The 18,293-nt window shown below is 37.7% G+C and overlaps 1 protein-coding gene across 1 annotated transcript in view; it reads right to left on the reverse strand.

Moving 5' to 3' along the window:
- Positions 1–18,293, reverse strand: part of PAPSS1 (3'-phosphoadenosine 5'-phosphosulfate synthase 1) — a 113,290-nt gene that overhangs the window by 38,009 nt on the left and 56,988 nt on the right. The window contains exons 6-9 of the mRNA XM_011989804.1: positions 10,736–10,849; positions 7,644–7,755; positions 5,527–5,732; positions 4,326–4,461 (exon numbers count right to left, since the gene is read on the reverse strand). Coding sequence (XP_011845194.1) covers positions 4,326–4,461; positions 5,527–5,732; positions 7,644–7,755; positions 10,736–10,849 — 568 coding nt within the window. The remainder of the gene's footprint in view (positions 1–4,325; positions 4,462–5,526; positions 5,733–7,643; positions 7,756–10,735; positions 10,850–18,293) is intronic.

The following is an 18,293-nucleotide window of genomic DNA, read 5'->3' on the forward strand; positions in this document are numbered from 1 at the left end:
CCTCCCCATCTATTCTCTGGTGTCCTGGGGCAGGGAGTGCAGGGGTCCCTCAGGGCTTCTCCTAGATGGGGCTGTTGTCCTCCTGCCTCGAGGGTGGAGGCATTAGCAGGCAACCAGAGGATGGACGGAGAAAAGTTTTGGGGGAGCTCTTCTCCCCACTATCAACTGCCTCAGCACTGTGATTCTGGCTGTGCCGGTGACCCTTCAAACAGCTTCTGCCCAGCGGCCCTCCCACAGCTACAGCTCCCACCTGGCTTCAGAAACACAGATTCCTGCTCTCACCCCTTTGGGACTGGCTAACGCTGCTTAATGCCACTAGTCCCTGGACATCTCAGCAACTCCTTGTAGGTTCCCTTAACTCTGACCACCCTTCTTTAAATACTCGCTTCATTGAATTATGCTCAAAGCCTCATCTGAGTGTGCCTTCTGCTTCCTGCTGGGAGCTGACTGACACAGGTTCCCCTCACCCAATCTCAGCTCTCTGGCTTGCTGCCACTTATCACTGAGATCCACTATCCACTTCAGAGCCAAACATAGATCTGCTTCTGACTCAGCTTTCTCATGTACCATCCCTAACTTTACTTAAAACATCCTTCTGATGTCTCCATTTACTCACTTAAAATGTAGTTTGTAATTCAGCAACTCTATAAAGCTTTCTCAGATTTATTCAACACTGTACTACCACACACTAGTCTGAAAGAAATTATGTCAACTCTTCCCTTTGCAATCAGCAGGACACCAATATTCTATGTTTAATAAACACTAACAGGCTCTGACTTGGCATAAGTGAAACGCATTCTTCCCCTCCAGGACATTGGTCAATCATCGGTAATTCAAAGAACTTGCCATCTGGAAATATATCACCTTGCAATCACCGATGTGGGTATTAAAGACTTCTCAATCCTTCCCAGCTACAGAGTGGTCTAAGAACAGTCACACTGATAGTGCTGTGCACAGGACAGTAGCCCAGATGTGGTAATCAAAGTACTTCCAAGATGAGGGGAGGAGGAGGAGGAAGAGGTAAGAAAAGAAATCCTAGATTAAGAAAATAAATAAATAAATTCCCTGCTTTCTCTCCCCTGAACACATCAGAACTGACTTGTTATTGGCTTCCTAAAAGAGTGAACAAGAACTACAAAGTAAACTCCTTGGTCTGTTGCTTATTTGCCTCAGTATAAAAATGGAAAAATAAAATAACACTCCAATTTGTGTTGTTTGATGTATGGCTAATAACTGGCTCTCAGCTACTTTAAACAAAGTTGCAATCATTCATTATGCAACACATTCTCTAAATGACTTAAAATGGTTGGCTCACAAAGAAGAGTGCGAAACAGATGTAATATGAAAGTCCCTAATTATGAACAATTCCTTGATAAGACCCTTTCAACAATGCCAACAACTAATTTACTAACATCAGTTCCAGATATGAATTCAATTTTTGGCAAAAATTTAAATAACATGGTCACAGCAAGTCCTCCATTAAACATGTTTCTGTTCACCAGCAGAAAACAGAAGAGTACAGATAATAAACTACCAGATGCTTCTGATTGCAAATCACAGAAAACCCAACTAGAAGTATCTTAAATAATTTGAATATATGCTATCTCTTTGAATAAGAAATCTGGAGATAAATGATTCCCTGGTTGGATGAGAAACTCACAGTATAAGGACAAAAGTTAGCATATTTGGAATTTTCATGAATATAAAATGGTTGCAGGAACTCCAAACATCCAAAACAGGAAGAAAGAGAAGGGTGAAAAAAACAGAATTTGTTTGGCATAAGCCAAACTGTCAGAAAGAGAATCTTTCCTGAAAACCCTCTTCCTTAGAGCTCAATGGCCAGAAATGACTTAATGCACTGACCCTTAAATCACACACTGACAAAAAAGAGTGGGACATCATTATTAACTTATATCAGTCATTATTCATTCCTGTATATTGGGCCTAAAACATGTTAGCCAAAAAGAAGAGAAATGAGCTGTTATACAGACAGCACTAAGTACAGCACTCAAAGAAGTTTCTGTATGAGTAATTTAAGCCAAATATTTGCTTCAAATTCAGGAGTAAAGTATAAAAGGGTAAAAAGGGATCCCACACTCAAAAACTCTAAAGGAGCCAAGAAAGAAATGTGAATGAGTTAAGCAGACTAGGTAGGAACTACGGAGCACTGAAGAGTGGATGGCCCATCTGAGGCCTCCAGTTCTTAACCCATTTTATTAAATTCATAACACTTCAAATTTCAGCAGTCTACAGCAGAGCTTAGGTATAAACAGATATTCTTGCTCTAACCTTCACATGAATAATGTCTAGCCTCAGTTCACACAACAAAAATTAAGGCACCTGTATTACCATGCTGCTCTGAAGAAATGCCCAAGACCGGGTAACTTATAAAGAAAAGAGGTTTAATTGACTCACAGTTCCACACAGCTGGGGAGGCCTCAGGAAACTTATAATCATGGCGGAAGGGGAAGCAAACATGTCCTTCTTCACATGGTGGCAGGAGAGAGAATGAGAACCAAGCAAAAGGGGAAGCCCCTTATAAAACCATCAGACCTTTTGAGAACTTACTGTCGCGGGGGAAACAACCCCTATGATTCAACTACCTCCCACTGGGTCCCTCCCATGACAGATGCGGATTATGGGAACTACAATTCAAGATGAGATTTGGGAGGACAGCCAAACCATATCAACAACTTAATCTCTTACTACATAACAGTACAGTTTAAAGTCCCTTACACATCTTATCTCATTTCACTTTTTAAAGTAAAATGTTATGCTTTAGGTACTATCAATATCCTTATCAATTGTCCATGAGCCTTAGAGAGAAAAGTAATTTCCCCACAAACACATAACTGCTAGGTGGTGAAGCAGAGTCTGAACACAGAACTCTGAATGCCTACCAGGAGCATTCTGGAGTTCACTGACACTAACACAAACACAAACGAAATGCCTGCTCTTTCCCAGTTGTTCTGCAGTTGCTTGGAATGAGGGTTTCTGGTTCACAAACACGGCTTGGTGGCCAACTATATACCCCAAAAAGGCAAACACATTCACCTGCCCTTTCTCAGCCACATCCATCTGATTTCTACACAGAAAATATGAAAGACAGCAGCACCAGTGCTTAGGGCCAAACCATCTCTGCAGTGGGTGGGAATTAATTAGGAGCACAACTGCAGGATGCTTCAAATTTTAAGGCTTAAAAAAGCCTCCCCAAATCTACAGTGAATGCTGTTCCCTGATACAGAATCTTCAATTTGCAGGTATAGAAAGAGTATGGGTGCATCAAGGTAAGCACATCATTTACCCACCTCTGTGTCAAAGACCTAATAGCAGGAAGTTTGATATAAAAATCCTGTCCTGGAGTGCTTTATAATATAGAAAGCAGTATTATAAAGAACAGCATCTGCAGCTTCTCTACTCTCCTCTTAAACAACTTTTTCTGTTATTGTTTAATGTCTCTCTCTTCTATACCATAAGCTCCTAGAGTACTTATTTATGGATCCTCAGCACATGGCATACTGGCATATAAAGATCCACAAACATTTTTTAAATGAAGTGAACATGGTAAAAGTTCCATTGTTCTATTATTTGCTGCGATACATGACATTCATATATTGGAAGTACACAGTGTATATCTGGTGATGTTAGGCTTAACCAGCTGATTGTTCCTTGTTAAGTTTCTTTTACTTCTGTAATTCTATACCAAAAATTTGTACCCAAAGACAGTTTGATGAATTGTTTTGAGAATTATTTCTACACACAGTGTTGTTTCTTTTAATTTTTGCTTTAAACAACTTTCTCTATTGTTTAAATCATGGTAATGTTTCGTTGGTACAATGGTATGATACAATGCTCATATATCATTATTTGCTGTGGTACATCACCATATATACACTGTGCACTTCCAATATATGAATGTCACGTAAAACATTCTGAGATACATGACATTCATATATATATATATATGTGTGTGTATATATATATGTCACGTAAAACATTCTGACATAAAAAGCATATTTATATGAGTGAATTATTCAAATAATATTCTATAGTTCCATTCAGTTTTAACATGTGAGTTTTATAATAAACGAAAGGTAAATTCTATATTAGCATCTAGCTTCCAGGGTATTCAAAATAATGTCAAATCAAGTTATACCACTATAATGAAACTACACAGGTTTTGATTGACTACCTTTCTTTACATATTCCACTGCTATATTTACCTGTACTCATCATTGTTTTACATTTTGGTAAGCACTAGAAAAAATCTTCTAGAACTTTCTCTCCAGGCCGACCCCTATTAGGTAATTAAATCCATGTCTTACCAGCATTCATATCTTTAAATTTCTGCTTTAGCTCAGTAGGAGTAAGACGATACTGATCAAGACCATCATTCCAATAAACTCGATCCAAGACTTGAAGATCTCCTCCAATCAGCCAATCTCCTTGTTCCATAACCATCTAATAGGAAGAAAAAAAAATTTAATGGAAACGGAGATCAAAATAAGTAAAAACATTTCTCTCATATAAGCTAAACACAGTCATTGTAAGCTACTCTCATCTTAAATGAGGTAAATCTGACTTATCAACTAAATTCACATTAGAAATGCTATAAAATTAGAATCGATTTTGTGATTTCCCAGAAAACTTGTGAAATAACTATCTTTACATATGAAAGGCAAACAAAAGCAATGTGAATAATTATACCTTTTCAAGTAACAAAAACATTCTTTTCATTATTATTGTACATTGATTAACAGAACAATTTGTAGCCCTCGGTCATCCCACACTCTGTGTTCTCCAATCCTAACCTTTTGAAGAATTAATGATCATTGAGTTAGATAAAAATTCATGCCTTCCAGTCTCCACACCACCTCAAATTTCTTACAATTTTACTACTTTCTTTCCCTGCATCTGAAAGGAGGAGCTATTACCCTCCAGGACCTGTTCATTTTTGCAAGGCAGCTCCAGCCCTCCTTTTCCCCATGAGGCTTTGGCTTATGTGCCAACAACGAGCCCAGCTTCTTTCTCAGTCCACCTTAACACACCTAACAACTGACAGAAATTTGACTTCAATAACATTCCACATACAACATACACATATAAAAAATGAGGTACTTTGATGAGAAATTATATTTCACTGCTTTCACAAACCACCCTGGTGAGGGCTCCCTTAGCCTCTACCTCACATGCTCATTATAAGTACATGCCTAAGCATACGACAAGACTGTATACTCCAAGAGCTGAAACACTGTGCCGGTGGTGTCCCTGGCCCTGCATTCCCAGCATCAGCACCTAGCTCAGTGCCATGTATATAATAGAGATTTAAAATGTGTTTGCTGAATAAATATTTATCTGGACCAAAATGACAAGAGCATAAACACTCATCACACTAATCTAAGGTCCACTCTCTATTCTGCAAAATATTAACAATTCCAATGAAAAGTCAATACACAGAAAATGCCCACATTTCAGCACAAACGTCACTGGCAAATCAAGATAAAATGCGCGAGGTTTTTTCAGCACCTTAATGTAGGGGTGGTTCTTGCATGTTGTTCCCCACTGTCTGGCACAGCGCTCCTCTTTCCTGTGCTCAAAAAACTCTGGATTGCGAAGAATGGCCACACGGCGGCCCTCATACATCAGAGCAAATGCTGTACAGCCATCCAGCCTCTCTTTATCTTCATGAGTAGCAGTCAGAACTATAGGTACTGACAAGTTAATGACACCTCCTGCAGAGCACAAAAGAACATGAAGCACACAGCTTGGATTACTCAACAGGCTTTACTTATATCCACCTTTCACTTCAGGGGACACTTTTCAAATAATAAAAGGCTGTGGGTCCAGTGACAGTATTCAACTGGTACCTGGCACAGAAAAACGAAAGACAGAACAAGCTATAAGGAACAGGGAGAATAAGCAATGAGCTCAGAAGTTAAAAAAAAAAAAAAAAAAAGCAAAAATTAAAAGAATCAAATTGTCTTTGGGTACATTTTGGTATAGAATTACATAAGTAAAACAAACTGTTTAACAAGAAAGAATCAGCTGGTTAAGCCTAAAATCACTAAATATATATTGTGCACTTCCAATTTTCCAATATATGAAACAGACAAAGAACTACGATTCTGGGCCTTTTCAGGAAAAATTTACATCCTTGTTGATAACAGGATGACATAATAACTATAATTTATGTGACAAGCTGATTAAGTATACTTGAGTATCCTTGAGATAGGAAGACAGAACTATCCAAAAAGTCTTTTTTTAATACAGTCAAATTCAAACTGATATCAGCTATCACTAACCAAGAAATAAAGACAGTAATGGTTGCATTTAAACCAAAATGTGTTGTCAGTGATACTAAAGGCACAGTCTCAGCATGCAACCTTGCAAGCTGTAAAAATCTTTTTTCTACTCATCATCTATAGGTTAGAAAAATAAAAAAATGTGCTCTCATATTCACATCTGGACTATTTATATACTAAAGAAATCATATTTTTGGACATTCTTTGAACAAAGTATGTCAACCAGAGTAATGAAAACTGCTTGGCTGCTTTTTAAATTACTACCACTAGGTAAAGTGTAACATGGAAAATGAATAGGTAGATTTGCACCAAGTCCAAGACTAAAGGAGGTAGTCCACAAGACTTTGCAATTAGTTCCAAGGAAGAAAATCAAAATGTATTATTTAATCTTTATGTTCTTGTGATAAAGTTTCTTGAGAAGAATGATTAGGAATTATGTTTTCTAATATCTATTTCACCACCCAGTTAAAAGAAGTCACAAAACAAAAAAACTTGGTAGCAATTATAGTAGGGTTCTGTGACATTTAAAAATATTTTCATAAGGTAGTAAATTAATCTTACCAACAGTATACAACACAAAATTAAAGGCTGCTGGATTATAATGATAATATGTTGAACATCTTTTTTTTTTTTTTTCTGAGACAGAGTCTCGTCCTTTCGCCCAGGCTGGAATACAGTGGCACCATGATCTTGGCTCACCACACCCTCCACTTCCTAGATTCAAGCGATTCTCCTGCCTCAGCCTCCCAAGTAGCTGGGATTAGAGGCACAAACCACCACCTCAGGTGATCCACTCTTCTCCAGTGATCCACTCGCCTCAGCCTCTCAAAGTGCTGAGATTACAGGCGTGAGCCACCGTGCCTGGCCAACATCAACTTCTTTGACAATTTTTTGTTAATGTTTTAAAAGAATAGAAAGGACCACATTTTTAGCCACATATTTCAGAATTCCTTAACTAGGACTCCACAATTCCTCATTAGAAGGCTCAAGCATGAGCTTCAGTACCACAAAAAGCAGCACACACATGCCCTGGGTGGGAAGCAGCTTTCCACAGTGATCAGGCAAAAACAGCATAGAATAACTGTATGTGTTTTACAATCCATCCTCAGCCCTGATCCCTAGATTTCCCTCTCTCTCTAAAATAAGTAAGAGTCAGGAAAGGGAAAAAAAAAAATGAGGTATCACGATTCACTTAAATAAAGTGTTCGGTACTGATATAACTTAGTCTTATAAAGCTACCTCTACTAAGATGTTTCCCTACTACTATTTGTAAACAGTGACAAATCTCTGCAACTACACAATTTCTCTGCCATATATAATTTTGAATGTAAAATGTCTTACCATCCAGAAGACAATCAAAATGAAGGCATTGCAAGTACTCCCTCTCTCTCATAAAGCCATTCAATGGGGTTGCCCAACCTTCTGCCAAAACCTGCACCCACTGCATATCCACCTAGTAAATTTGAAAGTAAAGCAAAATTTTCTATTGCATGTATATATGAGCAAAAGCAGTGATGATCTTCAGGAATTTAATTTTGAAAGCAATGGAAACAAACAGTGTAAGGATGAGTATAGATTATACCAAACTAACAAAGAATAAGGGCACTAGGAAAACATTTCCTTTTCCTATTAAATTTAAATAACATTAGGCCTCCAAGTATTTCTAATAAGGACAGCCTCTCCTAAACTCGTGGTTCTCAACCTTTACCTCAAACCCCTGGAAAGCTTGCTAAAATGATGATTGCTTCACCTGCAGAGTTTCTGATTTGGTCAGCTTGCTGTGGAGACCAAGAATCTGTATTTCTAAAATGTTCCCAGAAAATGCCAACAGTGATGATCTAACACTTTGATAACCACTGTCCTTAACCAAGAGAAACTTTATGGCCAGATGAGGTGGCTCACGCCTGTAATTCCAGCACTTTGGAGGCCAAAGCAGGCAGATCACCTGACATCAGGAGCTCAAGACCAGCCTGGCCAACATGATGAAACCCAGTCTCTACTAAAAATATAAACAATTAGCCAGGTGTTGTGGTGCATGCCTGTAGTCCCAGCTACTTGGGAGGCTGAGGCATGAGAATCGCTTGAGCCAGGAATCGCTTGAGCCCAGTAGGTAGAGGTTGCAGTGAGATGAGATCACACCACTGCACTCCAGCCTGGGCAGTAGACTGACACTATGTCTCAAAAAAAATAAAAAATAAAAAAAATAAAAGGCCTTAGGAGACAAGGAAACTCAAATGACCAATATATGTATGCAAAAGATGGTTGTGCTCATAAATTATCAGGGAAATGTAAAATGATGGCATAATCATTTCACAGAGAAGACTTCAACTTTATCTATAAAGCTGCATTTTATTTGACAGTTTGGTACCTCTACAGTGCACCCAAGCACACGGCTTATGATCTCCAAAAGGAACTAGGGCTGGTTGGAGAAAAGGCTGAGTCCAATTATAGGACTAGAGGGTACAAAGTGAGCCTGGAACATCTTGCTCAGCCAGGAAGCAAGGAATCTTTCCAAGATTAACAAAATCTTATTGGAAAGACACAGGCATCACCCCACTGGCCAGCTAAGACCATTTAAACTTCAAAATGGAAATATTGGCTGAGGTCACTTGACATACAATAAATAAGAAGAGCCTTGGTCCATCAAGTGACTCGCAAAAAAAGTGACCATAAAGTACTGTATTCTCTGTATTCTAAAAAAAGGTGTATAGAATTAAGTACCTTCTATTCTGTGGTCTTGTTAGGAAAAAAAAAAAAAAAAAAAGGGAAGCCACTGTACTCCAGTCTGGGCAACACAGTGAGACTCTGTCTCCAAAAAAAAAAAAAAAAAGGAGAAAATTTAAATAAAATATTTTCCAAGAAAAGTCTCTTTTACCCATGACAGAGTACTCTTCATTTTGCAAGACTATTATTTCTTGAACTTTGAGATTTTTAGCATATCCCATCAGAAAATTAAAGGACCAATGAACAATGTACTTATCGTTAACATAAGCTGGATATGCTCATTTTTTAACCGGGCATACAGCAGTGGCTCTCCAATGAGAAAGATAAAGCACCTGGCCGAGTGGTGTGCAGTAAAATGCAGCCTACTCTTTACTCCTGGAGTATGTTTGCCAATGTGTTCCACTGCAAAATCAAACACTGGTAAAGTACTCTCCTGCTTCAATTCACAGGAAAAAAATTGTATTCATGGAGAAATTTTTTTTTCCAAAACCTTTGATGGTGGCTACTACTTGTTTCTACTGGAATTCAATTCTAGATGGTATCTGTTAGGGGTTGAACGTCTGTGTCCTCTCAAAATTCCTATATTGAAGCCCTAACTCCAATGCTACCATACTTAGAAACAGGGCATGTGAGGAGGTACAAAGAATGGCAGTGTGCCTTCCAGATGCTCTGCCAACTGAAGAAATTTGAGAACCAATGAATTGAAAAAAACATTCCATTTAGAAAAATCTACTGTCTTTCTGGATTCTAGAATCTGACATGTAAATTTATAGTCATTCATTCTCCTTCTCTCTGCCTTTGTCTGTGTGTATTCACTCCATGCAGTCTGTAAACAACAAATTCTGTTGTTCTTTTGTAACAGTTCACTTCCTGAGCTGCTCTGCTCTGTGGTTCTCCCTTCTTGTCATTCCCTGGGATGTCCTGGTTTCTGGTCAGAGACCCAATCACACACACAAAGTGCACCAATATAATTTACTCCCATCAGGGATTTCGGTAACGACTTAAAGAGTCTTTCTTCAAGCCTAGAAGTTTTGTTTTGTTTTCCTTTCTCCTTACTTTCAGATGTGGCACTTCCCTGGGTATTTTGGGTTTTTACTATATTAAAAGAAAGGATGGGGAATCCAGCTTCCAGTCCAAATACTTTTAATCTCCCTTTTTTAAAAGTATACATAAATTATAAAACTTAAAATTCTCTAAGATTTGAAAATGATAAATTATAGTTTCCATTCTCATCATGCTTAACTAAGCAGTTGTTTTGGGAAAGACAGCTAATGATATCATCAGAGCTAAGATACACAATAAAATTATTCTTAACAATATAAGATGGAGAGAGTCAAGTTTTGGCACGGGATTAGAAAATATGTCTGAAGGGGAGAATGTTTACTTAATAACTATGGATTAGTATTTCTTGACCTTTTAGGACACATTATTTCTGATATGCCTAAAGATCTCATATAATATTTGTTCTTTGATAGTTCAAAATAAATAAATATTATTACTCAAAGCAAATCAAAATCATGGTAATTTGGGAACGTGGTTGCACAAATTAAACACATTCCCCATCCTTAGAAATTGTGATATATACCACAACATCTTTGCCCCCCAGCTAATACCACCCCAGGCCTCAAATACTGCTGTAAGTCACAAATTTAACAAACTACTGTACATAAGGCTGTATCAGTTGGTGTGAAAAGCAACAAAGAACTTACTTTGTTAATTTTCAGTGCTGGTAATGTTTCCGCATCTGTTTTTGCCAAATGAAGTTTATTTTCTGGCACATATAGTTCTTTTACTTCATAAGATGCATCCACAGGTACAATATCCTACATAACAACAGGAGTACAATTTAAATGTTTGGTTCAAGAATTTAAAGTTCACCAAAGGTATCTTAATGAAGAAAATCTCTCAAAATGAAACCAAAAAGTAGTATAAAAGAAGGCTGTGAGTGCTATGTTCCTCTCAATCAATACTCTCAAGCAGATAGTATCCCACATACAAGAAGTAATTAAGCACAATGTCCCATTATCTACTGGGAAATAATAAATTCCTAAAATATACTACATATGTCAAAGGCAACTACAAATGAGAAGTGGTCTCAAGTAAGAGGTAACAACAAAAAGAATTTGGAAACAAGCAAACAAAAACCACCTGAACCATCACACTTATTATCTTTACCATATCATGAAACCATTTTATTCCAGCTTTTACATATACCTTTATCACCACTGTCAGGAAAGCCACCTTTTACCCACACAACACAGTATTCTAGAATGTCAGCTTTACTTCCACCACTGTGGTTTGAAAATCAGAACTTTTTGATCCCACATGAAATGCAGCCTGGAATTTTTATCCAAGCTCCATGTACTCATTTATAAAACACTGGGATGGTGTTTTTCCCCATTTATACTACAAGTACATATTTGTGAAAACAACATAACCATTTACATACTGCTCATTAGGAGCTCTTTACAAGGTTTGTTCACAACACTTGACATATCCCTAAGCATAATTACTAAATGTGTCTAATCACTTTAAACACATCTGTCAGGTAACCTCTACAACCATGAAAAACTGGCACTGATGGAGGGCTTTTCATAGATGTGTCCAACACTTTGTTATTCGAAATAAAGTAATTCTCAAAAGAATGAGAAGATAAGCCAAAGACTGGGAGAAAAATATGCTCAAAAGGCATATCTTTAGATAAAGGACTATTATCCAAAAATATACAAAATAAACAATTAAAACTCACCAATAAGAAAATGAACAACCGAAATTTAAAACTGGGCAAAAGACCTGAATAGACATCTCACCAAAGAAGATACAGATTATAAATAAGCATATGAAAAGATGTTCAACATCATTAGGAAATTGCAAATCAAAACAAGACAGCACAATACACCTACCAGAATAGCCAAAATCCAAAACACTGACAACATCTAATGTTGCCAAGGATGTGGAGCAATAGGAATCCTCGTTCATAGCTGGTGGGGATGCAAAATGGTACAGCCACTTTGGAAAACATTTTGCCAGTTTGTTACAAAACTAAATATACTCTTACCAGCAATTTCACTCCTTGATATTCACCCAAATGAGATGAAATCGTACCTCCACTCAAAAATCTGCACAGGGTGTTTAAAGCAGCTCTGTTCAGAATTGCCAAAAGTTGACAGCAACAATGTGTCGTTAGTAGGTGAATAAACAAACTGTAGAACATCTAGACAATGCAATATTAGTCAACACTAAGAAGAAATGAGCTCCATGAAAACATGGAAGAACCTTAAGTGAGAACTGCTAAGTGAAAGCAGCCAATCTGAAAAGGATACAGACTATATGATTCCAACTACATGACATCAATTTTGCTGTGAACCTGAAACTTCTCTTTAAAAAAGTCTGCTTTTTTAAAAAACAATACAAAACAACAAAAAATTAATTCAAGATGAAAGAACTGGATTTTTAAGGACACTCTCCACTATTTTTCCTGAGGAATAGATGTTCTTTAGAAAGAAACTTCAATTTATATTTGGTCTTACATGATATGTTCAGTAGGAAAAAAAAGGCAGATATGTCGATCAAAGCTACATGACTTCATGAAAGACCTAGGTGCTACCACTCAACCAATCAACAACTATGGGTTCTGAAAACCTAAAAAGAACTATTCTCTTACATTTCTCCTACTTTCTCACACATCCTGTTTCCTCAAAGACAGAACAAGAGACAGTTCAGCAATGGCTAAATATGTGCCGAAATCAGGCTCCTCCTACTGGTAAATTCAAAGTCTCTGTCCTGTCTAATAATTTAAAAATAAATAAATAAAAGAAGAACAAACATCAAGGAAAAGAAAAAGAAATGTTAAAATCAAAAGACAGACAAGAAATAAACACTGCTATACGCAATAGCAAATTCAGCCAGCTGCGCTGTTCCTCGGGTGCAGACATGAACGGCATTTTCTGGAGGCCCCTTGTCCCTCCAGGGTCTCACTGTTCACAGGAGGAAAGCAGAAAAGTGTGTGAGGCGCAAACCCAGCACAGCATTAGACACTTCATATACCTGCCAAATCTTCTGCAATTAAGCTTCCAGCAGGCACCCATAGCCGAAAGCTAACTATTGTGTTTACTGAGGGTAAATAACACATGAGGGCATTAAAAAATAATGGTGAAGGAAGAATGCTCCACCAGCTGCTTCTGTGTGCTCTTTGTAGATACAAATATGAATGATACAACCAGGTACTAATGGGGCAGATTATTTCTAATGAACCCACACTATAGAGGGCATGTCTTAAATTTTGCCAAGGAGTTCAAAGCAGTGACAAGTAAATATACATAGTTTATACATAATACCAGGAGGAGAAATCACATATAGAAGAAAAAAAGGACTCTTCCTTAAATCCAGCATGAGATACAGCTTATCTTCCAACTCCAGAATTATTTTAATACATTTATTTTAAATTATAAAATAGCAGCAAAGAGAACTTGGGAATGAGAAAAACAAATCACCCTGTATCCCAGATATGGTTATCATTGCCATTTTTCTATCTTCCCTTTGATCTGGTCTCCATCCATAGGCACATCACAGGACAAATGGTAGTTTAGCAGTCTGTACAAAGCCTATTATTTCAAGTAGAAAATAATAATTTAGAGTCAATTTTTCCTGGAATGACAATATGATGTGCATTAAGTGAACTACACATACATTCTGTATGTTCAATTAGCTTCTTGGATATGTAAAGCCTCCAAAGATGCCTTGAGGCATACAGATTCTCTGCAGCTACAAAGTAAAGAATTGAAATCCTCTATACTAGGGGGAGAAAACACTAAACATAACAAGTTACACAAAAAGTCAGGCACTCATTAGGACTTTTGTGAGGAAGAGTATAATACGGTTTCACTCGACACTTACATATTTACATAATCACAAAGCTTCAGGGGCATAACATCTTCAAAACCAACAAGATACAAAAAGCAACAGGGGTCTATAGGTCAGTTATTTCCAATATTCTTATCACTAAGAATATGAAGTAAAAAAAGAGGGCAGAGGCTGTTTATATTTAAGATCTGAGTTCCAATTCTAAGAGTGCAATCTGAAGCATCTTATAACGTGTCTCCCCAGTTGTTTAAAAAAAAAAATACAGAAAGATACACACATACATGTTACAGGGCTGTTGTGACAATCTAGTGACTCAAAGTACCTGAACAGTGGAGGATAACATTAGTGAGAACTGACTACACCACCACACATTGTTCTAAGGGCTTCATGTGAATTTTAATCCATTAATCTTCACACAGTCCTACTTACGAAGGCAGAAGAAACTACTGCTATCCCCTCTTTACAGAGGAAATCGAGGCCCAAGAGAGGTCAATGACTTGACCCAAATCCCTGCAATACTGTCTTTCAATGGACTTAACACAAAAAGAATACTCAATAATTAGACTACATTTGCTACATGCCAGGAACTGTTTAAGCACTCGGCATATATCAACTCATAGAATCCGCTGCACAATCCTGAGACAGGCACTTTAATTATTTCCCATTTCACAGACGAGTGAATTGAAGCCCAAGAAACTAGACCATATCTTCCAAGGTCATATAGTTGAGAAATATTGAAAACTAAGGTATTAAGTATTTTGTCACACAAATTTTTCTTATTTTCATGATTTTATTAAACATAATTCCCAAGTTTTTAATCAGCACGTGATCTTTCAATGCGTTGCCAAGGTTCTAGAGAAAAATAAAAGATATTCAATATTCCAGTTAGGCCTAAACAGTTCTACTAAAGACAAGTAAGCAATTTGCAACTGACTGTTCCAAACCCTGCCACTGTGAATAATCAAGAACCTCCATTTCCACTACTGAGTATCCCTTAGCAGGATACGCAGCCTGGGAACAAATGACAAAGGACTCCAGAGAAGAGAAGAATCTCATTCTCAACTTCGATGATAAGAAAAACTCTATATAAAACTTTCTTTGCCATCTCTGAAATGTATATTATTGTAAGGATGCGATATCTTTTTGTACGCTGACTATGGGGCTTGACTAGTCTCCCCTAGGTTTACTGCTGAAAATTGTCACAATCCTAGAGAAGCAGAGGAAAGCATGCAGCAGACACATCTTCTGATTTTTACTGGCTACAACAAGGCATGTTTAGCTGGTTTCCTAAACCAGCATCCCTAGTTCAGCTCACAAAGACTGAAGACCAGCAGCAGTGTGCATGGCCCAACGCAATGCTCCAGGCACAGGGCTGGGGCTATTCTCTTCCCTCCACCCCGAAGCCCCCACAACACCTACAGCACACTCAGGTGCGTCTCTGCTTCCTCTGAAGAGATGTCCCAAATCAGAACTCTGCACTAACGAATATTTCCATAGATGATGTCTAGATGTCTACCATTACCTTCCAACTACATCCCCAAGTTAAAAAAAAAAAATGTACAAATAATTTGCGATCAAATCTGTCTCCAAGGTAACTATTTTGAACACAAAAAGGACAATATCTATACTGTAAGCCCCATCAAATTACTGAAATGTTTTGTGTACTAATAAAGTTATTCATAATTGAGCATAAATTTTTTATTAATGTGCTACTTTACATGTATTAACAAAGGTTATAACCACTTTCTTTTCAAGAAAGGAAATTTTTTCATTATTTTGTTTTTGAGTCAAAATAACGTTTTCATTAGAAGCATTTCATGAAACTCTTCCCTTTTCAAAATTCACACCAACAATATTTTTAAATGGATTTTAGCCTCACAACTTCAATACAAAATTCTTCTCATACCTAACCAATGCCAAAATAAACATTCAAAAGGTTGCTACTGTTTTTCTCTTCTAAAAAAGATACATAGAGTGAATGTTTTGGGAATTAATGCAAAAATAGCAGGAATCAAGAGGAACTGGGAGCATCTGCTCAGTCTGTGGAAATGTGTTATACACAGATTCTATGTGTAAAGACAAAAGGACTCAGTCTCTAACAGGAATATAAAAAGAATCTTAAACATGCAGATGCTGCCAGCTTCTAGCACATTCCAGTGACAAATCTCAGTTTCCAAAACCACTACTAAACATCTGAAAGGAGCAAAACCACCTCAAAGTGAGACAAGATATCTGGACAACAGAAAGTTGAAGTCCCTGCCACATAAGCTATCCACTTTATTTGGGATTCATTAGGATTTCCACAGACAGAGCTATTAGAAACAACGTGCTCTTCTTCAATTTGTACATATAAAACCCTTTGTTTCATGAAAGGTCCTTTAAAACACAAATAGATCCCAAGCCAGGCCAGGAAAAAGTCTGCACATACCTGGACACCTCACCTCCAATCTGAAAGCTCCAGTCACCCAGCACTGAAGGGGGCTCAGGGACGTCCTAGGCGTCCTCCTGAGCAGGGGATCAGTAAACGACCTATACTCTACTATTAATGAGAGGTGAATTCTGTAACCTGTAAGTCTAGAGATATTATAAATTTATAAGTATTAATTTAATTTTAAAATGTAACACAGGGTACCCAGAACGTTTTTTGTTTGACTTTGACAGTCTAAGATCTAACATATGTTATATCTAAAAACAGACAACTGTTTTTGTTTTCACCTGGAAACTGGCAGGCAGGGCAAACAACCCGCACTACATGAAAGTGGTAGCTCTCGCTTCTCATTTTAATCTTCCTAAAGAACTCTGAACACATTAATACAATGATTCCACATTTTAAGTTTTCCTTTAAATACTTTCTGTACTTTTTTCTTGAGCCAAATCTGCCCAACAGATTTGAACACAAGGGCACATTCATATTTTTATGTAACTATTAAATTTCTATTATCTAAACTACATGCATCCAAAGCATGAACACCAAACGACATTCTGGCAACACTTTAAAACTAAGCTGCAAAGTCTGGCTTTTATGTGCAGCATAAAACCCACTTAGAGCACTAAACCACCATTTCTTAAAAAGACAAACCTTTAAATAATTTATAGCACTAGTAAATCTAGAGTTCCTGGTAGATTTTAAAACAGTATTTAAAATATCACTTTAGATTAAAACCAGCAGCAAGAAGTCTACTTCCTTATGTCATAACAAGCCAAGTTAAAATGCAATACTAGCAGGCCATCTAGTGACCAATTTAGGGTCTAGGAAAATAAAAAATCCTGATTTGTTAGTGTCTTCTATTTTCTTAAATAAATACATACCAAACAAAGAAAATGAAGATGCTGTGAGAAAACGCTGAGAAATGCAGTCTTTATATGAATGACCACTTTATCTATCCCGATTATATTACATAGTCACAGTGAAAGAGAAGGCAACCCAGAAAATGACAGAGAATTCTTAACTTTATGTAAAGTACCCATGGTAACCAAAGGACCCATCATCCCATATTATCCATTGTACAGCATACTAAAAACATTTTTCTTGGACAATGAAATACTGTTTCTTACTGAAGACCATTAAACTCTTCCAGTTACAATTCACTTCCGAAGAGTCTCTCCAAAGGAATACAGAGCAACAGATAAAAGCAAACTCTACCTACCACTATTATTTCCATGAAGACAGTGCTTTTCAAACACCTTCATTCTCTGGGAAGTCCCAGACTATAGTACCTTCTTCTCTCTAATAAAAAGTGGTATACAATGGGAAATATATACAGTGTTTGGTCTTTGTCCTCAGTTCTTGTACAGAGCTCCTAAAACCCTTGAAATCCCCTAAGTGATCAATGTGTCTCTGGAGTGCTGAGGAGAGGACTCTTGGCTGAAGACAGCTTCATGATGGCGGCTGGGACCAGAAAGTCCAAGTCACCATCACAGGGTTCAAACTTTCAACCTCACTCTTCTCCCCTGACCTCTGGGGAGCAGAAAGGCATTAGAGAGATTGAGTTCAATCACCAATGGCCTATGATTTAATCAAACGTGCAACTTAAAGCCTACATAAAAACCTCTAAATGATGGGGTTCAGAGAGCTTCCCGGTTGGTGAGCACACGGAGGTACTGCGTGGGGGGTGGGGTTGAAGATCATGGAGAAAGCATGGAAGCTCTGCCACCCCTTCCCTGCACATCTCTTCCATCTGGCTGTTACTGAGTCTACAAGAAACTGGGAGTAGCAAATAAAGCATTTTACTGAGTTCTGTGAGTTGTCCTAGCCAATGATCAAACCTGGTATGGGGACAAGGTAGGGAGGTAGGAAACCTTGGATTCATAACCAGCCAGGCAGGAAAGTGGGTAGCCTGGGCACCCCATTTGGGCTGGGATCTAAAACAGGGCAGTGTATAGGAGTGAGCCCTTAACCTGTGA

The sequence above is a fragment of the Mandrillus leucophaeus genome, unplaced genomic scaffold (genome assembly GCF_000951045.1).
Source record: "Mandrillus leucophaeus isolate KB7577 unplaced genomic scaffold, Mleu.le_1.0 Scaffold364, whole genome shotgun sequence".
Lineage (NCBI taxonomy): Eukaryota > Metazoa > Chordata > Mammalia > Primates > Cercopithecidae > Mandrillus > Mandrillus leucophaeus.